Source organism: Drosophila takahashii, chromosome 2L (genome assembly GCF_030179915.1).
Source record: "Drosophila takahashii strain IR98-3 E-12201 chromosome 2L, DtakHiC1v2, whole genome shotgun sequence".
In the NCBI taxonomy this organism is placed as follows: domain Eukaryota; kingdom Metazoa; phylum Arthropoda; class Insecta; order Diptera; family Drosophilidae; genus Drosophila; species Drosophila takahashii.
The window spans coordinates 27390394-27413917 of record NC_091678.1 but is presented as its reverse complement, the minus strand read 5'-3'; the positions used below and the strand labels follow the sequence as shown (position 1 = coordinate 27413917).

The 23524-nt window shown below is 36.5% G+C and overlaps 4 protein-coding genes across 13 annotated transcripts; 3 read left to right on the top strand and 1 right to left on the bottom strand.

Moving 5' to 3' along the window:
- The first annotated feature begins 5500 nt into the window (after window positions 1-5500).
- On the top strand, window positions 5501-6104 carry LOC138911991 (uncharacterized). Its single transcript, XM_070211673.1, has 2 exons — window positions 5501-5686; window positions 5759-6104. Exons 1-2 carry the CDS (start codon window positions 5550-5552, stop codon window positions 5922-5924), a joined length of 303 nt encoding a protein of 100 aa, XP_070067774.1. The 5' UTR covers window positions 5501-5549; the 3' UTR covers window positions 5925-6104.
- Window positions 6105-8199: 2095 nt separating this feature from the next.
- Window positions 8200-9104, bottom strand: LOC108055228 (transmembrane protein 138). Of its 4 annotated transcripts, none has more exons than XM_017138505.3 (4): window positions 8826-9104; window positions 8694-8775; window positions 8513-8609; window positions 8200-8454 (listed from the first exon to the last, which is right to left on the bottom strand). In XM_017138505.3, the coding sequence occupies exons 1-4, from the start codon at window positions 8957-8959 to the stop codon at window positions 8345-8347; spliced, it is 423 nt and encodes a 140-aa protein (XP_016993994.1). In that variant the 5' UTR covers window positions 8960-9104; the 3' UTR covers window positions 8200-8344. The 4 variants fall into 4 exon arrangements, with proteins under 4 accessions (XP_016993994.1, XP_016993995.1, XP_016993992.1 ...); XM_017138506.3 differs by having other exon boundaries at window positions 8694-8766; window positions 8826-9100; XM_017138503.3 differs by having other exon boundaries at window positions 8513-8775; window positions 8826-9099.
- Window positions 9105-13000: 3896 nt separating this feature from the next.
- LOC123002890 (transmembrane protein 138-like) lies at window positions 13001-13915 on the top strand. 4 transcript variants are annotated; one of them, XM_044393609.2, is made up of 4 exons: window positions 13001-13289; window positions 13349-13421; window positions 13506-13602; window positions 13661-13915. In XM_044393609.2, exons 1-4 carry the CDS (start codon window positions 13156-13158, stop codon window positions 13768-13770), a joined length of 414 nt encoding a protein of 137 aa, XP_044249544.1. In that variant the 5' UTR covers window positions 13001-13155; the 3' UTR covers window positions 13771-13915. The 4 variants fall into 4 exon arrangements, with proteins under 4 accessions (XP_044249544.1, XP_070075832.1, XP_070075830.1 ...); XM_070219731.1 differs by having other exon boundaries at window positions 13340-13421; XM_070219729.1 differs by having other exon boundaries at window positions 13002-13289; window positions 13340-13602.
- A 2073-nt stretch (window positions 13916-15988) lies between these two features.
- Window positions 15989-16880, top strand: LOC123002885 (transmembrane protein 138). 4 transcript variants are annotated; one of them, XM_070219471.1, is made up of 4 exons: window positions 15989-16254; window positions 16305-16386; window positions 16471-16567; window positions 16626-16880. In XM_070219471.1, exons 1-4 carry the CDS (start codon window positions 16121-16123, stop codon window positions 16733-16735), a joined length of 423 nt encoding a protein of 140 aa, XP_070075572.1. In that variant the 5' UTR covers window positions 15989-16120; the 3' UTR covers window positions 16736-16880. The 4 variants fall into 4 exon arrangements, with proteins under 4 accessions (XP_070075572.1, XP_044249532.1, XP_070075571.1 ...); XM_044393597.2 differs by having other exon boundaries at window positions 15993-16254; window positions 16314-16386; XM_070219470.1 differs by having other exon boundaries at window positions 15993-16254; window positions 16305-16567.
- The last annotated feature ends 6644 nt before the right edge of the window (window positions 16881-23524 follow it).

Sequence of the window (23524 nt, the reverse complement as noted above, 5' to 3'; positions counted from 1 at the left end):
TATTAGTCGGGACACCAACCCGACTAGTGAGTGACGGGTATTAGATAGTCGGGACACGAACCCGACTATAGCGTTCTCTCTTGTTTTTAATTAGCTTTGTGATTTATAAAAAAATAAAATGTAAAACCAATATCTTGGGGCAATCTCGCCACACAGGGGGGTAAAATCACCACACCACCGGGGCAATTTCGTCACCTGAAAAATGTAGGGAGTTTAACGCCTGTAAATATGCTACACTGATCAAGCGTACCATTTTTGTTGACGTCCTATATTAGTTGCTGCTGCTGGTAGTCTGTTCGTTAGCCAGCTCGTCAAATATAAAAATATGTATTTAATATAGGTGCGAATTTACCCTTAGCGTAGGGTGGCGAAATTTCCCCAGACCGTACTTTTTTAGAAATAAATATTTTTCTTCCGAAATTAGGCGCGAAGTTAAAAATCAATGACGCAGAAATGCACATTATAGCACTGTATATTGTGCAGGTGACGAAATTGCCCCTGTGACGAAATTCCCCCACTCTCCCCTATATAGTATGCCAAGTTTTAAGTCTGCAGCTTCATTTTTCTAGTTTATGCAAGAATATTGGGCATTGGGACAAGTGTGAATAGGGTGAAAAATTAAAAAACTGTATATTATATATTTTGTTTATTAATTAATGTTGCTATTGTAGTCAAATGTTAATTCGTGAAATCTGCAAGGGTATTAAAACTTCGGCTTGCCGAAGTTAGCTTCCGTCCTCTTTTTAAGCTAATAGACTAACTTTTCTATTGGTACCTAATGCGGTACCAATGTCGAAATGGCAGATAAAAAAAAAATGTGTACCAACCTACAGACCTCTCCCCTATTGTTATTGTTACCCGTGCAACACAGTGAAGAAGATAGCCTCTTCCCATAGAGTTCATTCGTTTGAAACGGCTCGGATTTTTGACGAATGTGAAAGACATGTTGCCACAGAACTCCATCCACCATCCAATAACAGCTGACTGAAAAGCAGTTGCTCAGCTCAACATTAACGAAGGGGGATTTCAACTCGGTTAAACTGTCGTAAAGTTGCGTTCTCCTAATTTTATAGTAGAATAACACAATAAATAGATTAAGAAAATAGTTTAAAAACATATCTGAACGTTTATAACATGTCCTACAACGAGTATGCATACATATTGCCGACTGGGGGGGGAGCCTAACCTCCCGTACCCTACACTCCGCTCTTACTACGACTCTGTCTAGCCAATATTAATATGAACAATTTAGAAAACAAAAACAAATTTGTGCTGTTTTTGGTAATTAATATTAGTTAATATTAGTTATACATATGTATAAAGTGCAGAACATATTTTTACGCACATCAGCTTACATTTTGGCCCACACATAGCAACCTGCTTGCGAACGCTTTTCCGCTCATAACAAACTACAAATAATTAAAAAAAAACGCAAAAAAAAACGAGCTTAAGCATTATTTAACTTTTACCCGCCACCAATTTAATTTGTTCTCGCAGTCACCGTTCCAATTTTTACAGTGAAGAGGAAGAATTCAGAGTTGCTCCGAGAATACATCGCCTAACTATCGCATAAAAGAGCGCGTCAAAATTGGATGGCGAACTAACTGGGACATTTTCGGAACGGTGGATGGAGCTCTGTAGGAAGACCCTATAAAATGACTTGGGTAAGAATTTCTCAACAGCGCATAAGAAAAAATAGATTTTCTTTAAACTTAAGTTTCCAGTAGAGTTTGCCTACGTTATCATCTGTAGTTTTTTTTTAATTTTTTGGGGCTTACTTAACGGCGCTATGAATTTTTGAAGTTAAGAACTTAAAAAATTTTCTCAAACTTCAAATTAGTATATCTCGGGAACGGTTTGGAGGAATCACGTACAACTTTACATGTTTGTAGATGTGATCTAGGGGCATTACAAAAGTATTTTTAAAAACAATTTTTTTTATTTTTAGGCAATATTTTGTTTCCCAAAATTTTTAATTGCGGTTTTGGAAGTCTTCTTCATCTTATAAAAATAAGTACAATATCTGAGATTGTCTGTCTCATAACCAACTTATCGGAACCGAAGACACTTTTGTGTACCCCTCAGTAATTACCAAGATATTTAGTATTTTTCAAAACTATTTTATTTTTATGGAAAACCCTATTTTTCTTTCCAGCAAGTAAAGCCCTCACTCTTTTATGCTGAAATTTTGCACAATTCAGTTACTAACTCCTATTATGAATATATGTGAGTCTTATAATTATACAACCATCCCATCACATGGCTGCCATAGAAAAAATGCATGTTATCACTTTTATTTTTAATTTTTTCTTTTTTTTTCGAAGAAGGCCTTGAAAATATTATCCGATTTTTTACTTTTTAAAACGTTGTTGTTAAAATGGTTAGACCAAATGAGTGCTGCAATCCGTTTCAAAAGAAAAAGCACAAAGCAGTAAGGAAAAAATTATTTTAAGTCACTGCAAATTGGAAATGCGAGTTCCACCTTTTCGTGGGCAAACATATTTGCCAAAGTTGTCGAAAAAAGGTATACCAAAAAACGCCGATTCCCAAAACAGAAAAAATGGAAAGCCCCACAGCATCGATCGATATGATTGAATATGTGAGCGATTCAGATTCATCATATGAAAATCAGTCTAGTGAAGAATATGGCGAGGAGTCAAATTTTGTAAAAAATATATTGGCTGAATTTGGCAAAAAAAACGAACAGAAAGGACAAATTCAAGATTTTGACAACTCTTCCTAGTTGCTGGTCCCTCCAGAAAGTCCAAACTACTTTTTGTGTATCCCGAAAAATGGCTGAAGAAGCAAGAAAAATTAGAGAGATCTACGGATATGGAGCTGGACCCAAGACAAAAAAGGGCAAAAGGATGTCATCCAAATTAGAACAAAAGGTACAACAATTTTACAAATTGGATGAAAACAGCCGTCTTCTGCCTGGCATGAAGGACTGTAAAAGTGTTGTTGTGGACGGGAAGCGAATCAAAATCCAAAAAAGGTTACTCTTACACAATATTTCGGACTTACACAAGAATTATGCACTACAGAACCCAGAAGAAAAAATATCAAGGTCTAAGTTTCAGCGCCTTCGTCCATCAGAATGTATTTTTGCAGGCAAAACTGGTACGCACAATGTTTGCGTGTGCAAAATACACCAAAATTTCAGTTTAAAAATCGATGGAATTAAACGAACTTTTCAAAATTTTAAACTAAAATTTAGTGATTCATTAAAAGATTTCATAACATATTTTATCTGCAGCAACGCGACAACGAATTGCTATATGCAGGACTGTAGGAAGTGTCCCAAAAAACATGAAACTTTTGAAAAGTACACCAAAACGCTAAATGAAAATGCATGTAAATAAATATCGTTTTCTCAATGGGTCAGCAATGCTGACTCAGCACTGATCGGTAAGTTTTAAACTATGATTAAAAGTCATTTAAATTGAATTACATTTGCCAGGTGTCAAATCTCAGAAAAAACGGAAAATGTCATAATTTTTTTTTTAACATTGCCGCGGAATTGCCAATAATAACACTGTGCAGCATTTTTAATGCTTTTTAGATTTACCTCGATGGATGCTATATTTTTGGATTCGTCTCGAATTCCCAAGTTAAACTGCGTGCAAAAGGACCTCAAAGTTCGAAAAATGCTGAAATTGTCCAACTTTTCGGAGCTCTCAGAGGCAAACGGAGTCATGGTTTGATCAGTGTTGGGAAAGGTACTGTGTTTTTTTACGTAGGTAAGGTAAAAGGTATTGGGCAAAAATAAATACCTAGGTAAGGTAAAGGTACTTAAATTTCCCAGTACCTAGGTAAAGGTAAAAGGTAAATATATTGTTTTTTTATTTTTTATAATTTTTTTTGTTTTGTTCAATGTAATCATTTACACTTAAAATAAGACTAGTTTTCAGTTTTTAGTCGTCTTAATCAAACAATATCTTTTCATTTCATTTAAATTTAAATGTTATAATTTTGTGCATATATTTTTAAAACACGCGGCATGAATAATTGTATGCACGTATCACTTCATTAATGTATTTATGAAACCCTCATGTACATATTTGGCGCGCAAAAATTCCGTATGTAGAAACATTGACTATATATTGTGCCGTTTGTTTACGTACATACGGCATTTTTGCGCGCCAAATACACTTTGGTTTCATAAATAAATTGATGTAGTGATGGGAACATACATACGTGCACAAAATTAAATAAAATAAAACTGCGATTAGTTTTAAATTCACAAAACAAACAATAGAACGGCTGAATTCCAATGACTTTTAATGCTCCGTTCCGACTATTACAATTTCGAAACGAAACGATACAATGAAACGATACTACAGTGTCGCAGTCAGATGTTGTTTATGCATGTTGATGTTGTCAGATGCATGTTTAATACCTATGTAAGTACCTTAATAATTCCAAAGGTATATAAAAATCTGTATCTAGGTAAGGTAAAAGGTACTCAATTATTTTTATACCAAGGTAAGGTAAAAGGTACCACTAAATTGTACCTAGGTACGTACCTAGGTAAAAGTATCTAGGTATGTCCCAACACTGGGTTTGATTCGCTGTTAAAGTTTTTTAAAAAAACACTCTCTTTATCATTCAAACCCCATACTTAAAATAATTTTAGGATTTTTATTAAGGGAGAAACAAATTTTAGAAAACATGGTCAAAAAACATAAAAGCATACAGATGCGGTCAAAATAGTAGTAGTCTTGCAGTCCTGTGTGTTTAAAAGTTTAATGTTGTAACTTTTTTTTATCCAATTAGTCTAATAGTAAAATTATAATCAACACAATATTACCAGGAAACTATCAATTACAACAACAAACTTTTAAATTTACAAGGCGGCGACACTACTACTATTTTGACCGAAGCTGTATGCTTTTATGTTTTTTGACCATGTTTTCTAAAATTTGTTTCTCCCTTGATAAAAATCCTAAAATTATTCTAAGTATAGGGTTTGAAAGATAAAGAGTGTATCTTTTGAAAAAGTTTAACATCGAATCCAACCATGAATCCGTTTGCCTCTGAGAGTTTCGGAAAGTTGTCCAATTTCAGAATTTTTTGAACTTTGAGGTCATTTGGTTAAGAATCCTTGCGTCGGGGAACTTTTTGGAAAACGCAGTTTAACTTGGGAATTTGAGACGAATCCAAAAATATAGAATCCATCGAGGTAAATTTTTGATGCTGCATAGTGTAATAAAACATGATTTTATTTCAAAAAAAGAGGCGGAGTACTTTAGGAAAAAAAAAGATACATCATCACCTGGAGAATTTATTATTTGATTGGACTTTTCTGAAAATTACACATTTGAAATTCAAGATGCAATCCAATCACACCATTGGTCCAATTCCCAAGCAACCCTACATCCCTACTAGAGACCTGCACGAGTAAGTAAAAATATACTCGAGTAGTACTCGGCGATGCCGATTACAACTGTCAAATCTGGCATCGTGGGATCGTAGAATCGTAGGAATCGGCATCGTTTTACTCATATCTGACTCGTAATTCTGTTCGAACGAAATTTTGTTTAAAAAATATGGAGGTTATAGCAAAGCTGAACTCGGGAGAGTACAAACGAATCGAAGCCAGTGGCTCTAGTGAGGTATGGCAGTGCTTCTTCCGAATTATCCATGGATCTACTGGCGAAAACGTCGATTACGTGGGCTGTAAGAGGTGCGAGAAAATATTTAAATATGCGAAAGGGGCCAGTCCATCCAACTTAAAGAAGCACTTTTGTTTCAAAAGGGCCAGCGACAGTACAACAGTAGGACCCGCATTCAAAAAAACTCGTATGGTTGTAAGCGACCAAATGAAATACGAAGTCACAAAAAGTTGCTGTAAATTCGTGGCTAAGGATTTGCGTTCTTTCGACCAGGATTTAAAGATCTTGCGAAATGCCTTGTCGAAGTAGGAGCAAGCCTTGGCAGTACAAATTTTTCCATCGACGATATTTTGCCGCATCCCACCACTGTAAGCCGTAATTTGGTAAAGGAGTACGTTAGTGAAAGAGATAAATTTGTTGTTAAGCTGCGGCCCATTATTGAAAAAGGTTGGCTTTTGGGGTACATTTTTTTTTTAAAACATAGATGCAATTTTACTTTTACACTCGCAGCGCAAGGAAGCGAAAAAGTAAAAATAAATAATGTAAAATGTGTTTGTATATGCTGCCCATACTAACTTTAATAAAATAATTTTAAAAATGTATTCAAAGCTTTGACGATGCTACGATGCTACTCGTACGATTCTACGATGCCGAGTATACTCGGCATCGTTTGACACGATTACATGATTACAAAAAATAATCGTGGCATCGCCAACTTGATTACTTTTACTCGTGGAATCGGCATCGGCATCGTATCGTGCAGGTCTCTAATCCCTACGTTATATATTACTTAGCCGATGATGGGAAAGGGAAACACCTTAACTATGTGGTAATATCAGAAAATGTAAGCCATGATGCTCAATCTGTTCATCTTTTCAATTCAACTATGGTACAATTTTTACAAAAAAAATTTGGAAAAACTAAGGTCAACAAAATTTTGTATTTTTCGGATGGAGCTGGTAGCCAATACAAAAACAAATACAACTTTATTAACTTGTATTACCATAAAAAGGACAATGATGTGGATGCGGAATGGAATTTTTTTGCGACTTCCCACGGGAAAGGTGCCTCCGATGGCTTGGGTGGAACAATAAAAAGATTAGCAAGAAAGGCAAGCATGCAGCGAATTAACAAAGATGTTATTAACTCGCCAAAAACTCTATGACTGGGCAAAGAAGTCGATTCCGTCTATAACATTTACGTTTTTTTCAATGAATAAACACATCCTACACGACACCAAGTTCAAGAAACGAAACGAAACAGCCATCTGCATTAAAAACACTAGACAATACCATCATTTTAGACCAAGAGAGAATAACCAAATTATTTGTACATACTTCTCAGAACACGAGACACAGTTTTTTAATAAAATTATAAAATAAAACACTTATAAAAGTTTATTTAAATTATTTATTATTTATTTTAAAAAAGTGATAACATGCATTTTTTCTATGGCAGCCATGTGATGGGATGGTTGTATACTTATAAGATTCACATATATTCATAATGGGAGTTAGTAACTGAATTGTGCAAAATTTCAGCATAAAAGAGTGAGGGCTTTACTTGCTGGAAAGAAAAATAGGGTTTTCCTTAAAAATAAAATAGTTTTAAAAAATACTAAATATCTTGGTAATTACTGAGGGGTACACAAAAGTGTCTTCGGTTCCGATAAGTTGGTTATGAGACAGACAATCTCAGATATTGTACTTATTTTTATAAGATGAAGAAGACTTCCAAAACCGCAATTAAAAATTTTGGGAAACAAAATATTGCCTAAAAATAAAAAAAATTGGGTAATAGTCTAGAAGAGCGGCCTGAGCACCAAAAACCGCGAAAAAATTACCATCGATGGACAGCGATTTCTTAGGAATTTACGTGCAGAAGATTATTTGCGGAAATGCATTGTTCTCTTGTAATTGCATTTCAAAGTTGCGTGTTTTGCTATAAAAACAAAGTAGGATTTTGAGGTGTTTTGTGTCATTTTGCTATAAAAAACATATGGGCTTTCCGTTTGTTGTCAAAATAATAAGCGTTCGAAAAAATTCGACAAAAATGTGAAATTGTTTTTATAGCAGGCCAGACCCTACAACCGCGCATTAATATCCTCGATGGACCGTGATTCCTTAAGAGCTTGGGCGACCATGGATGACCAACATATACATTTTTAAGATGAATCTTAAGAAATCGCAATCCGAGGAGGATCAACCTTAGTCTTTATCAAAGCCAATTACGAGAGTTTTTAGTTCAGTACCTCCTTATACTTGTAACTCATTTGTAATAGTAAATAAAATGCTATATTAAACTATGGTTAATGATTGGACAGTAAATATTTATTTATAAAAAATTCTGGTAAGTGGTACAGATTAAGCCTATTCCTTTTCATTGTCCGTATCGGTGGATTCCTGAAATTTAAGATAGTTAATTGTTAGTATTTAAAAAGAAATGGGAAATGCTAAAAAAGCGCCGGAGGCAAAAAAAATTAAAAAAAAAAATCGCGCGATTATGCTTTAAATAGCCTAATTTCTTTTGGCCTCTGAAACATTTAAAATGTGCTTTGCTTTTATAAATTTATGAGACCCGATCCACTATTTAAATAATTAATGTATTTAATTGTTTATATACAGAGTTAACCGAATAGAATTATAATTAATGCGCCGGTACCCTTCACGTCTTTTTCATTCACTTAGTACTTCCTAGCTATAATAAACAAATCGCTTTTAATTGCTTCATTACTTATCGCCCAGCTGGTCTGCGATCCAATCCAGGTGTTCCTCCTTGAAGCGAGGATCCGCCATGGTCAGAGCCGTCGATTTGGAGCTGTAGTAATAGACAACCGACACTGCGGAGGGAGTGGTGACCATTAGGATAAGAGTGGAAGGAATATTACTGGAACTCACTGATTCGTTGACCTACTGACAAAGCAATCAGACCCAACGGCCAGTGCTGACCATCTTCCCCTGGTGGCTGTCGGTATTGGTAGATTATCCAGAAGTGCTGCGAGGCGGACAAAAGGAAGTAGATGGTAATGCTGGCCATGAAGAGCTTGCAGTTCCGCAGGATTATGTGAGAGGCACCGACCTGGTACACACACGTTGAGTGCAGCGTAAGAGTGAACAGCAGGTACTCCGCAATGATGAGAGTGTCCTGAATGCTGTGGTAACTTGGTGTGGTCAGTAAGCGACATTCGAGTCTCGAACCTTGAATACTTACACAAAGAAAAAAATCGCTGTCTGCAATCGGTTTCTGGCCAGCGAAGGCCCAAATGCATTGAAAAAGAGGTCACCTCCCAAAAGGGCGAACTGGAACAGAAGCACCCAGGAGTACCTTCGCAGAGTTAGCTTCATAGCGGTGTCCTAATGGCGAATAATTGTTTGCGTAGCCTGTTTGTTGTGTCCTTCCTGTGCGCGGTTTGTTGTGTCCTTCGTCCTGGTGACGTCAAAGCAGACGCAACGGTCATGCGCTCTCTCCATCATACCAATAACTTTCGATAGACAAATATCTATCGAAACCGAATAGATTTGGCAAATTGTTAGAAATTAATTTAAAAAAGAAAAGGAAGTTATTTATTCTTGCAGTAAAAGGTAAATACTTAACGTTAAAGTGGGTAAGAATTTCTCAACAGCGCATATGAAAAAATAGATTTTCTTTAAACTTAAGTTTCTAGTAGAGTTTGCCTACGTTATCATCTGTAATTATACCCGTTACTCGTAGAGTAAAAGGGTATATTAGATTCGTGCAAAAGTATGTAACAGCTAGAAGGAAGCGTTTCCGACCCCATAAAGTATATATATTCTTGATCAGGGTCACTAGCCGAGTCGATCTAGCCATGTCCGTCTGTCCGTCTGTATGAACGCTGAGATCTCAGAAACTACAAAAGCTAGAAGGTTGAGATTTCCCACACATATTCTTTGGCTTCCTACGCAGCGCAAGTTTATTTGAGCCGAGCGCCACGCCCCCTCTAACGCCCACAATCGCCCATTAACGATTTTAAAATGGGTCCTGCGCCCACATCTTTAAAGATTTCCGAGAAGTATAAGAAGTATTGTGTATACTTATACCTATCGAAATGTAGAAGACATTTTTCAAATCGGACCATTCATTAAAAAGTTATACGCAATCAAAATTTATATATCTATCTCCCTCGCACTCCCTTTAGCTGAGTTAAGAAAACGAGTACAGCGTTCGCAGTCCCTTTAGCTGAGTGGCGGGTATTAGATACTATAGCGTTCTCTCTTGTTTTTTTTTTTTAATTTTTTGGGGCTTACTTTAAGGCGCTATGAATTTTTGAAGTTAAGAACTTAAAAAATTTTCTCAAACTTCAAATTAGTATATCTCGGGAACGGTTTGGAGGAATCACGTACAACTTTACATGTTTGTAGATGTGATCTAGGGGCATTACAAAAGTATTTTTAAAAACCATTTTTGGTAATAGTCTAGAAGAGCGGCCTGAGCACCAAAAACCGCGAAAAAATTACCCTCGATGGACCGCGATTTCTTGAGAATTTACGTGCGGAAGATTATTTGCGGAAATGCATGGTTCTCTTGTAATTGCATTTCAAAGTTGCGTGTTTTGCTATAAAAACAAAGTAGGATTTTGAGGTGTTTTGTGTCATTTTGCTATAAAAACAATGAGCATTTTCTAGGAATTTATGGGTTTGCTATAAAAAACAAGTACGCTTTTGTTGCTTAATCAGAAATTGCACTTTTGATTTTTGTTTACTATGGATTCCTGCAACGGGTGCACTATTTCTTATAAAGACTTTCTTGCCATGGACGAAGAAGAAATGTTTTCATTTCTGCAGAGACATGGAGTTGTTCTAAAGAGCAAGGACTGTCCCAACTGCAGTAAGCCCGCAACATTGTCTTGCAATGCGAAGAGACCGATTAGTACGCCATTTTGGAGGTGCCGCAGGATGATAAGCAATCATCAACAGAAACGCGATTTTTTTTTTTAATTTTTTTTGCCTCCGGCGCTTTTTTAGCATTTCCCATTTCTTTTTAAATACTAACATCGCGTTCAGGATTTAACAATTCGCCCATTGCTGAGAAAATTGTTACCTTAAAGGAGCATTGAACTTTTCTTTATTTCCGTTTCTGTTGATGATTGCTTATCATCCTGCGGCACCTCCAAAATGGCGTACTAATCGGTCTCTTCGCATTGCAAGACAATGTTGCGGGCTTACTGCAGTTGGGACAGTCCTTGCTCTTTAGAACAACTCCATGTCTCTGCAGAAATGAAAACATTTCTTCTTCGTCCATGGCAAGAAAGTCTTTATAAGAAATAGTGCACCCGTTGCAGGAATCCATAGTAAACAAAAATCAAAAGTGCAATTTCTGATTAAGCAACAAAAGCGTACTTGTTTTTTATAGCAAACCCATAAATTCCTAGAAAATGCTCATTGTTTTTATAGCAAAATGACACAAAACACCTCAAAATCCTACTTTGTTTTTATAGCAAAACACGCAACTTTGAAATGCAATTACAAGAGAACCATGCATTTCCGCAAATAATCTTCCGCACGTAAATTCTCAAGAAATCGCGGTCCATCGAGGGTAATTTTTTCGCGGTTTTTGGTGCTCAGGCCGCTCTTCTAGACTATTACCCTTATAAAGACTTTCTTGCCATGGACGAAGAAGAAATGTTTTCATTTCTGCAGAGACATGGAGTTGTTCTAAAGAGCAAGGACTGTCCCAACTGCAGTAAGCCCGCAACATTGTCTTGCAATGCGAAGAGACCGATTAGTACGCCATTTTGGAGGTGCCGCAGGATGATAAGCAATCATCAACAGAAACGCGATTTTTTTTTTTAATTTTTTTTGCCTCCGGCGCTTTTTTAGCATTTCCCATTTCTTTTTAAATACTAACATCGCGTTCAGGATTTAACAATTCGCCCATTGCTGAGAAAATTGTTACCTTAAAGGAGCATTGAACTTTTCTTTATTTCCGTTTCTGTTGATGATTGCTTATCATCCTGCGGCACCTCCAAAATGGCGTACTAATCGGTCTCTTCGCATTGCAAGACAATGTTGCGGGCTTACTGCAGTTGGGACAGTCCTTGCTCTTTAGAACAACTCCATGTCTCTGCAGAAATGAAAACATTTCTTCTTCGTCCATGGCAAGAAAGTCTTTATAAGAAATAGTGCACCCGTTGCAGGAATCCATAGTAAACAAAAATCAAAAGTGCAATTTCTGATTAAGCAACAAAAGCGTACTTGTTTTTTATAGCAAACCCATAAATTCCTAGAAAATGCTCATTGTTTTTATAGCAAAATGACACAAAACACCTCAAAATCCTACTTTGTTTTTATAGCAAAACACGCAACTTTGAAATGCAATTACAAGAGAACCATGCATTTCCGCAAATAATCTTCCGCACGTAAATTCTCAAGAAATCGCGGTCCATCGAGGGTAATTTTTTCGCGGTTTTTGGTGCTCAGGCCGCTCTTCTAGACTATTACCAAAAATTGTTTTTAAAAATACTTTTGTAATGCCCCTAGATCACATCTACAAACATGTAAAGTTGTACGTGATTCCTCCAAACCGTTCCCGAGATATACTAATTTGAAGTTTGAGAAAATTTTTTAAGTTCTTAACTTCAAAAATTCATAGCGCCTTAAAGTAAGCCCCAAAAAATTAAAAAAAAAAAAACAAGAGAGAACGCTATAGTATCTAATACCCGCCACTCAGCTAAAGGGACTGCGAACGCTGTACTCGTTTTCTTAACTCAGCTAAAGGGAGTGCGAGGGAGATAGATATATAAATTTTGATTGCGTATAACTTTTTAATGAATGGTCCGATTTGAAAAATGTCTTCTACATTTCGATAGGTATAAGTATACACAATACTTCTTATACTTCTCGGAAATCTTTAAAGATGTGGGCGCAGGACCCATTTTAAAATCGTTAATGGGCGATTGTGGGCGTTAGAGGGGGCGTGGCGCTCGGCTCAAATAAACTTGCGCTGCGTAGGAAGCCAAAGAATATGTGTGGGAAATCTCAACCTTCTAGCTTTTGTAGTTTCTGAGATCTCAGCGTTCATACAGACGGACAGACGGACATGGCTAGATCGACTCGGCTAGTGACCCTGATCAAGAATATATATACTTTATGGGGTCGGAAACGCTTCCTTCTAGCTGTTACATACTTTTGCACGAATCTAATATACCCTTTTACTCTACGAGTAACGGGTATAATTACAGATGATAACGTAGGCAAACTCTACTAGAAACTTAAGTTTAAAGAAAATCTATTTTTTCATATGCGCTGTTGAGAAATTCTTACCCACTTTAACGTTAAGTATTTACCTTTTACTGCAAGAATAAATAACTTCCTTTTCTTTTTTAAATTAATTTCTAACAATTTGCCAAATCTATTCGGTTTCGATAGATATTTGTCTATCGAAAGTTATTGGTATGATGGAGAGAGCGCATGACCGTTGCGTCTGCTTTGACGTCACCAGGACGAAGGACACAACAAACCGCGCACAGGAAGGACACAACAAACAGGCTACGCAAACAATTATTCGCCATTAGGACACCGCTATGAAGCTAACTCTGCGAAGGTACTCCTGGGTGCTTCTGTTCCAGTTCGCCCTTTTGGGAGGTGACCTCTTTTTCAATGCATTTGGGCCTTCGCTGGCCAGAAACCGATTGCAGACAGCGATTTTTTTCTTTGTGTAAGTATTCAAGGTTCGAGACTCGAATGTCGCTTACTGACCACACCAAGTTACCACAGCATTCAGGACACTCTCATCATTGCGGAGTACCTGCTGTTCACTCTTACGCTGCACTCAACGTGTGTGTACCAGGTCGGTGCCTCTCACATAATCCTGCGGAACTGCAAGCTCTTCATGGCCAGCATTACCATCTACTTCCTTTTGTCCGCCTCGCAGCACTTCTGGATAATCTACCAATACCGACAGCCACCAGGGGAAGATGGTCAGCACTGGCCGTTGGGTCTGATTGCTTTGTCAGTAGGTCAACGAATCAGTGAGTTCCAGTAATATTCCTTCCACTCTTATCCTAATGGTCACCACTCCCTCCGCAGTGTCGGTTGTCTATTACTACAGCTCCAAATCGACGGCTCTGACCATGGCGGATCCTCGCTTCAAGGAGGAACACCTGGATTGGATCGCAGACCAGCTGGGCGATAAGTAATGAAGCAATTAAAAGCGATTTGTTTATTATAGCTAGGAAGTACTAAGTGAATGAAAAAGACGTGAAGGGTACCGGCGCATTAATTATAATTCTATTCGGTTAACTCTGTATATAAACAATTAAATACATTAATTATTTAAATAGTGGATCGGGTCTCATAAATTTATAAAAGCAAAGCACATTTTAAATGTTTCAGAGGCCAAAAGAAATTAGGCTATTTAAAGCATAATCGCGCGATTTTTTTTTTTAATTTTTTTTGCCTCCGGCGCTTTTTTAGCATTTCCCATTTCTTTTTAAATACTAACAATTAACTATCTTAAATTTCAGGAATCCACCGATACGGACAATGAAAAGGAATAGGCTTAATCTGTACCACTTACCAGAATTTTTTATAAATAAATATTTACTGTCCAATCATTAACCATAGTTTAATATAGCATTTTATTTACTATTACAAATGAGTTACAAGTATAAGGAGGTACTGAACTAAAAACTCTCGTAATTGGCTTTGATAAAGACTAAGGTTGATCCTCCTCGGATTGCGATTTCTTAAGATTCATCTTAAAAATGTATATGTTGGTCATCCATGGTCGCCCAAGCTCTTAAGGAATCACGGTCCATCGAGGATATTAATGCGCGGTTGTAGGGTCTGGCCTGCTATAAAAACAATTTCACATTTTTGTCGAATTTTTTCGAACGCTTATTATTTTGACAACAAACGGAAAGCCCATATGTTTTTTATAGCAAAATGACACAAAACACCTCAAAATCCTACTTTGTTTTTATAGCAAAACACGCAACTTTGAAATGCAATTACAAGAGAACAATGCATTTCCGCAAATAATCTTCTGCACGTAAATTCCTAAGAAATCGCTGTCCATCGATGGTAATTTTTTCGCGGTTTTTGGTGCTCAGGCCGCTCTTCTAGACTATTACCTTTATAAGAAATAGTGCACCCGTTGCAGGAATCCATAGTAAACAAAAATCAAAAGTGCAATTTCTGATTAAGCAACAAAAGCGTACTTGTTTTTTATAGCAAACCCATAAATTCCTAGAAAATGCTCATTGTTTTTATAGCAAAATGACACAAAACACCTCAAAATCCTACTTTGTTTTTATAGCAAAACACGCAACTTTGAAATGCAATTACAAGAGAACCATGCATTTCCGCAAATAATCTTCCGCACGTAAATTCTCAAGAAATCGCGGTCCATCGAGGGTAATTTTTTCGCGGTTTTTGGTGCTCAGGCCGCTCTTCTAGACTATTACCAAAAATTGTTTTTAAAAATACTTTTGTAATGCCCCTAGATCACATCTACAAACATGTAAAGTTGTACGTGATTCCTCCAAACCGTTCCCGAGATATACTAATTTGAAGTTTGAGAAAATTTTTTAAGTTCTTAACTTCAAAAATTCATAGCGCCTTAAAGTAAGCCCCAAAAAATTAAAAAAAAAAAACAAGAGAGAACGCTATAGTATCTAATACCCGCCACTCAGCTAAAGGGACTGCGAACGCTGTACTCGTTTTCTTAACTCAGCTAAAGGGAGTGCGAGGGAGATAGATATATAAATTTTGATTGCGTATAACTTTTTAATGAATGGTCCGATTTGAAAAATGTCTTCTACATTTCGATAGGTATAAGTATACACAATACTTCTTATACTTCTCGGAAATCTTTAAAGATGTGGGCGCAGGACCCATTTTAAAATCGTTAATGGGCGATTGTGGGCGTTAGAGGGGGCGTGGCGCTCGGCTCAAATAAACTTGCGCTGCGTAGGAAGCCAAAGAATATGTGTGGGAAATCTCAACCTTCTAGCTTTTGTAGTTTCTGAGATCTCAGCGTTCATACAGACGGACAGACGGACATGGCTAGATCGACTCGGCTAGTGACCCTGATCAAGAATATATATACTTTATGGGGTCGGAAACGCTTCCTTCTAGCTGTTACATACTTTTGCACGAATCTAATATACCCTTTTACTCTACGAGTAACGGGTATAATTACAGATGATAACGTAGGCAAACTCTACTAGAAACTTAAGTTTAAAGAAAATCTATTTTTTCATATGCGCTGTTGAGAAATTCTTACCCACTTTAACGTTAAGTATTTACCTTTTACTGCAAGAATAAATAACTTCCTTTTCTTTTTTAAATTAATTTCTAACAATTTGCCAAATCTATTCGGTTTCGATAGATATTTGTCTATCGAAAGTTATTGGTATGATGGAGAGAGCGCATGACCGTTGCGTCTGCTTTGACGTCACCAGGACGAAGGACACAACAAACCGCGCACAGGAAGGACACAACAAACAGGCTACGCAAACAATTATTCGCCATTAGGACACCGCTATGAAGCTAACTCTGCGAAGGTACTCCTGGGTGCTTCTGTTCCAGTTCGCCCTTTTGGGAGGTGACCTCTTTTTCAATGCATTTGGGCCTTCGCTGGCCAGAAACCGATTGCAGACAGCGATTTTTTTCTTTGTGTAAGTATTCAAGGTTCGAGACTCGAATGTCGCTTACTGACCACACCAAGTTACCACAGCATTCAGGACACTCTCATCATTGCGGAGTACCTGCTGTTCACTCTTACGCTGCACTCAACGTGTGTGTACCAGGTCGGTGCCTCTCACATAATCCTGCGGAACTGCAAGCTCTTCATGGCCAGCATTACCATCTACTTCCTTTTGTCCGCCTCGCAGCACTTCTGGATAATCTACCAATACCGACAGCCACCAGGGGAAGATGGTCAGCACTGGCCGTTGGGTCTGATTGCTTTGTCAGTAGGTCAACGAATCAGTGAGTTCCAGTAATATTCCTTCCACTCTTATCCTAATGGTCACCACTCCCTCCGCAGTGTCGGTTGTCTATTACTACAGCTCCAAATCGACGGCTCTGACCATGGCGGATCCTCGCTTCAAGGAGGAACACCTGGATTGGATCGCAGACCAGCTGGGCGATAAGTAATGAAGCAATTAAAAGCGATTTGTTTATTATAGCTAGGAAGTACTAAGTGAATGAAAAAGACGTGAAGGGTACCGGCGCATTAATTATAATTCTATTCGGTTAACTCTGTATATAAACAATTAAATACATTAATTATTTAAATAGTGGATCGGGTCTCATAAATTTATAAAAGCAAAGCACATTTTAAATGTTTCAGAGGCCAAAAGAAATTAGGCTATTTAAAGCATAATTTGACCAAAAAAAAAGAATTATAACCGCTTATGGGTGTAATTCTCCGAGGATGTCAACCAAGAAAAAAATCTTGAAACTTGCTAAAAAAAACATATTTCTATATAATTTTGCACTGATACTTGAATTTAGTTAGATGGATCCTAGGCTAAGCTAAGCAATTTGAGTATGCTTGCATCATTTTTTCTGGACAATACCTAGTGTATGGGCAATTCTCTGCTGTCGCACGCGACGTTCGTACGCTTTGCAGGTAAAAAAACCATCTTCCAGGACTTATTTTATATAAGCAGTAGGCTCAAATTAAAGGTCTTGATTAGCACTAAAATATTTGCTTGGGCTGACTTTGTGACATTTTTTGTTTTTAAGATATATAAAAAAACCAAGACTTTCGCACGCGACATTAATAGAAGTGACTTTTTTGACTTCTTGCTTAACTTTCGATTGTAACGAAACGTGTAGGAATATTTTAATGCAGTTAATTTTATAGTATTCCTTGTTCTTTCTTCTTTAAAATGTATTTGGTTTGTTTACAAAATATGCAGTGGCTATTTTTTGTATTGGCATCGAAGTGACTGTCACATACTACATGTCGCACGCGACAGTTTTTTCCGTCATTTTCTTAGGTGATTTTTCTGTAACCTCAACGTAACCCTAAAAAAACCGTAAAAGCCACTTTAAAAAATACCAAAAAATGACTTTTTTGTCTATATAACAGGTATTGTCCTGGAAAATTATTTAAGGATACTCAAATTACTTGAGAATCCATCTAACTAGAATAAAATATCAGTGTAAAATCATATAGAAATATGTTTTCTTTCAAGTTTCACGCTTTTTGGCTGTGTTGACATCCCCAGAGAATTGCCCATATGGACAATAGTATTTTTCGGTATTTTTAAATGTTGCTTTTAAACGTTTTTGTCGACATTAAGGTTAACAAAACGACAGAAAAATCTTTCGCGTGTGACAGTCACTTCAATGCAAATAAAACCATAATTTTTAACAAAACCAAATACATTTTTAATAAGAAGGGAAGCTAGCTTCGGCCAGCCGAAGCTTATATACCCTTGCAAATAAAGTAAATACCTATAGTTTAATGCTCACTCTATCGGTGCAGTTCCAGGGATTCCAGATTCTGCGTTCCTATTTAAAATTTTGGTTTTAAGTTTTCAAAAATCAAAACGCCTACTTCCTACAAAGTAACAATGGATTTTTTTACATTTATTTGATTATTCCCATGGGAGTTTTAAGATATAGTGATCCGATCCGGCTCGCTCCGACATACATATGTACTACCTGCAATAATCGCGATAGCTTTAAAGCAGCGGTCGGCAGCGCCCTATTAAGTGAGCATAGGGTTTTGTTCTGCCGGCGCGCTGCTCGCACACGTATAACGTAGAACAGCGGTCTGCACACACACATCGATGAGCTGCCCAGTGCAAATTACTCACACAAATATAAAACAAAATGTCAACGTATGTGTGTGCCGACCGCTGCTTTAAAGCTAAAAGAGTAGTTCGCATAGAAACGGACAGACGGGCATGGCTAGATAGACTCGGCTATTGGTGCTGATCAAGAATACATATACTTTATGTGGTCGGAAACGCCTCCTTCACTGCGTTGCAAACTTCTGACTGAAATTATAATACCCTCTGCAAGGAACCACTCCGGATCTGAACCACTCCGAACCGGAGTGGTTCACTTTTTTTAGAAAAGGAACCGAACCGTAAACCGGAGCGCAGAATTTTTTTATAATTGAACCGGAACTTTTTTTTTTGATATTCTGTTCGGTTCACGAAAAATTTATTTTGTGTGTTCCTGTTTTTTTATTCAACATTGTGGGGGGCTTTCTGATCATATTAACATCGAGTTTATTTACTAAGGGAAATAAAAATGCGCAAATATTTTGTTTATGATGACTGCATCTAACTCAAACAATCTAATCTAATCAATCTAATCATAAATCTTGTAACTTTACTTGTAAGTCTTAATGTTATGGTACATATTTCAATGAAAATACATGGAAATAAATGTTAACTTTATTATTTCATTTAAAAAAAATTTATTTTTTTGAACCCTTGTTCGAGCCTGAACCCTGCTCCGGCTCATCATTTAACCCGTTCGCAAACCGGAACATTATCTGTCGATTAGGTTTCAACCCCGAACCGAACCCATGCAAAAATAATATGGGTTCACAGCCCTGATAAAAATACTATTTTATGTGGTGGAAAAAGACAAGAAACAAGAGAGAACGCTGTAGTCGGGTTGGTGTCCCGACTATCTAATACCCGTCACTTAGCTAAAGGGAGTGTGAGGGAGATGGATATATACAATTTTGATTGCGCATAACTTTTTAATGAATGGTTCGATTTGCAAAATGCCTTTTACATTTCGATAGGTATAAATATACTCAACAAAATTGCATTAATACTTCTCGGAAATCTTTAAAGGTGTGGGCGTCGTTAGTGGCGATTTTGGGCGTTAGAGGGGGCGTGGCGCTCGGCTGAAATAAACTTGCGCTGCGTAGGAAGCCCAAGAATATGTGAAGGGAAATCTCAACCTTCTAGCTTTTGTAGTTTCCGAGATCTCAGCGTTCATACAGACAGACGGACATGGCTAGATCGACTCGGCTAGTGACCCTGATCAAGAATATATATCCTTTATGGGGTCGGAAAGGCTTGCTTCTAGCTGTTACATACTTTTGCATGAATACAATATACCCTTTTACTCTACGAGTAACGGGTATAATTATTATTATTGTGAGCGAAAAAAATATCGTTCAAAAAATAACGATTGCAGATCATTCCTATTATTTTCCAAATCGCAAAAATTTTAAATTTCGTATTATTTTGATATTATTTTTCCTTTCCTTCCTATTACTTTTTTTTTAATTTTATCCAAAATTAAGAAATTAATAAAATACCAAATTTCTAAGAGAAGAAGGTAAAATGTCAAAAGAACACCGAAGCTATAATTTTTATACCCGTTACTCGTAGAGTAAAAGGGTATATTGTATTCGTGCAAAAGTATGTAACAGATAGAAAAAAGCTAGAAGGTTGAGATTTCCCACACATATTCTTGGGCTTCCTAAGCAACGCATGTTTATTTCAGCCGAGCGCCACGACCCTTTTAACGAAAAAATTATATTTTATTTTATTTTTAAACTTTTATTACAAAACTCAAAAATAACTGTTATCTGTCAATCGAAAAATAAAACTCAAATAAAACCTCTTATTTTTGAGCTTTATTATAAAAGTAAAAAAAAATAACAGGTTTTCCTTAAATATCTGTATCAATATATTTCTTTATCAAAAAAACGGTCAGTAGCAAATTCCACCCAGAACGGATTGACATAAAAATCTAAAAAAACCACATTAATTCCTTAAATAATAAAGAGCCGCGTGTGAGGTACAAATTAGAACAATAAACGACCCCATAGTGCCCCAAAATTCGATTTGTTTTTTATACCCTTACAGAGGGTATTATAATTTCAGTCAGATGTTTGCAACCCAGTGAAGGAGACGTTTTCGACCACATAAAGTATATATATTCTTGATCAGCACCAATAGCCGAGTCTATCTGTCCATGCCCGTCTGTCCGTTTCTATGCGAACTAGTCTCTCAGTTTTAAAGCTATCGCGATGAAACTTTCCAGAAAGTTATCTTTCTATTGCAGGTAGTACATATGTCGGAGCGAGCCGGATAGGAAGTAGGCGTTTTGATTTTTGACAACTCAAAAAAAAAATGTAAATAGGCACACTGAATCTGGAATCCCTTGAACTGCACCGAGTAATCATTAAACTATTGGTATTTACTTTATCTACTAGGGTATATATATAAGCTTCGGCTGGCCGAATCTAGCTTCCTTTCTTGTTAAATTTTGTTTGCCATTCTTTGTTATAAATGTTGTTAAAATGTGTTTAGAATGTGATGTTAATAGTCTTACGGCATATCCGCCAATAGCTGCATTTAAATTTCTTGGAAATTCAGCCACCTTCACAAAGTCCCCAACATTTCGCACTTTAAGTGTGACCGCGCAAGGGGAAAATAAAACAAGAGAGAACGCTATAGTCGGGTTGGTGTCCCGACTATCTAATACCCGTCACTCAGCTAAAGGGAGTGTGAGGGAGATGGATATATAAAATATTTTTGTTTGCGCATAACTTTTTAATGAATGGTCCGATGTGAAAAATATCTTCTTCATTTCGATAGGTATAAATATACACAACAAAATTGCTTTTACACTTCTCAGAAATCTTTAAAGGTGTGGGCGCCGGGTATAATAATTAAGATAAGTCCAATTATATAGGCCACGAAATTCAAAATGTCGGTAAACATCGGTGTTTTGTATTCCGCGGTACCTGTAGGTGATGGAACATAAGTTTGTATGGGACTTTTACATGAAAACAAGAGAGAACGCTATAGTCGGGTGCCCGACTATCAGATACCCGTTACTCAGCTAAAGGGAGTGCGAAGGAGCTGGAGAAAAAAACTTTGATCCGCCGTAACTTTTTAACGAATGGTCCGATTTAAAAAATTTCTTCTATATTTCGAAAGGTATTGATAAACACAATAAAACTGCATTTTTACTTTTCCGAAATATTGAAATTTTTAAAATCGAATATAAGCGATTGTGGGCGTTAGAGGGGGCGTAGCACCCTTTTGAAACAAACTTGCGCTGCGTAGGAGCTCCTAGAATCTGCATGCAAAATGTCAATCAGACAGACAGACAGACGGACAGACGGACATGGCTATATCGACTCGGGTAGTGACCCTGATCAAGACTATATATACTTTATAGGGTCGGAAATGCTTCCTTTAGCTGTTACATACTTTTGCACGAATACAATATACCCTTTTACTCTACAAGTAACGGGTATAACTAGACATGGTTCGTGGAAATTTCACAAAGTTCAGTTTTGTGTTCCTGTGTTATCAAACTTTATGTAAGATGATTGCTACTGAAAAACTAAAAGCATTTCAATTCTAACCTGAAGATTGTGGGCGGCCGAAAACTTTGCGATTTGTGCGAGGTAGCTTTTATAGTTCTCGAGATCTTCGCGTTCGTGCAGACAAACGGACAGACGGATGCTGTTAGGTCGCTTAGGCAGCGATCCTAAAACAAGAATAAATATACTTTACTGCGACGGAAACATTTCCTTCTGGCTGTTAGATATTTTTAAACGAATACAACACAACCATCAAAATTTATGTTTCTTTCAGGGACCGAAAATAACTGTTATTGTAAATTTTTCTTACAAAAAAAATCACGCACTTAGAAGGGTCATACATTTTTTTTACAAATCCGTAGGGGAGAGGTCTGTAGGTTGGTACACCTTTTGTTTTTAATCTACCATTTCGACATTCACTTATGAAACTTTACGCATTTGGTACTGATCGAAAGGTTAGTCTATTAGCTTAATAAAGAACAAAAAAAAATATTTTTTTTCCATAGGGAAAACTGAAAAAATTATTTTTTGAAAAGTCCCAAAAAACGACATTTTGAAAAAGAGGTCTGTAAGTTGAGACACTTTTAAAAGTCAATAATACTCACACAAAAAGTACTCCAAACTATAAGGAACTATTTATTTATGTTAATTTAATCAATTTTAGTTCGTCCTAAATTATTTCCCATCCATTTTTTAAGAACTTAGACCAAATAACAATTAAAATCAAAAGGCTCTTTGAACATTCACTTTTCCCCTAATATCAAAGAAATGTACAAGGCAGAAAGCGACCTCTGTTGGCCTAAGGCTTTTTTGTATGAAAAACGGGTGTCTCAACTTACACGCTCAAAGTGTCCCAACTTACACAAAATGGGATGTTTCGGGAAAAAATTAATAACTTTTGTTCTGACTGTCACATTAAGCTGATTCTTTTGTTTAATTTGTTAACAGTTAATATACTAATGTTTTAAATCTCTTACCAAGTTAATTTAAGGACGTTATTAATTTTAAATGGAATTTTGAAAAATGTAGACAAAAACTTTTTTGGTAAAAAATGGTACACGACTCTCACAGCTTTAATCTGGCTAGAGCCTGGCTTATAATGTTTTCCCCAAAAGTTTTGTCACTAAAAAGGACTACAAAAAAAAATAAAAACAATTTTTTTAGTGGATAAGTTTTGAGAAAATTGAGTGTCTCAACTTACAGACCGTCTCAACCTACAGACCTCTCCCCTAATGATTTTTATTTTTTGATTTTTATAATAAAACTCAAAAAATAACTGTTATTTGTTGATTTTTATGAATAACAGTTATTCCCTTGACATTGTTGAAAAAATTAAATAATTAAAAAAAACATGCTAACCATGTTTTATAAAACTTACTAAAAAATTTTTAAAAGAGGCAACCGCGCATATTTTATAACTATATTTTTTTTTAATTTATTTTACCCACAAAATCGCTAAAAATCAAGTTTGAGTTTTATATTTGATCACGACGAATAACTGTTATTTGTCAACTTTTATTATAAAACTCGAAAAATAACAGTTATTCTTTGAGTTTTACTTTACAAATCATAAAATAACTGTTAAAGTGTGATTTTTAAAATAAAACTTATAACAG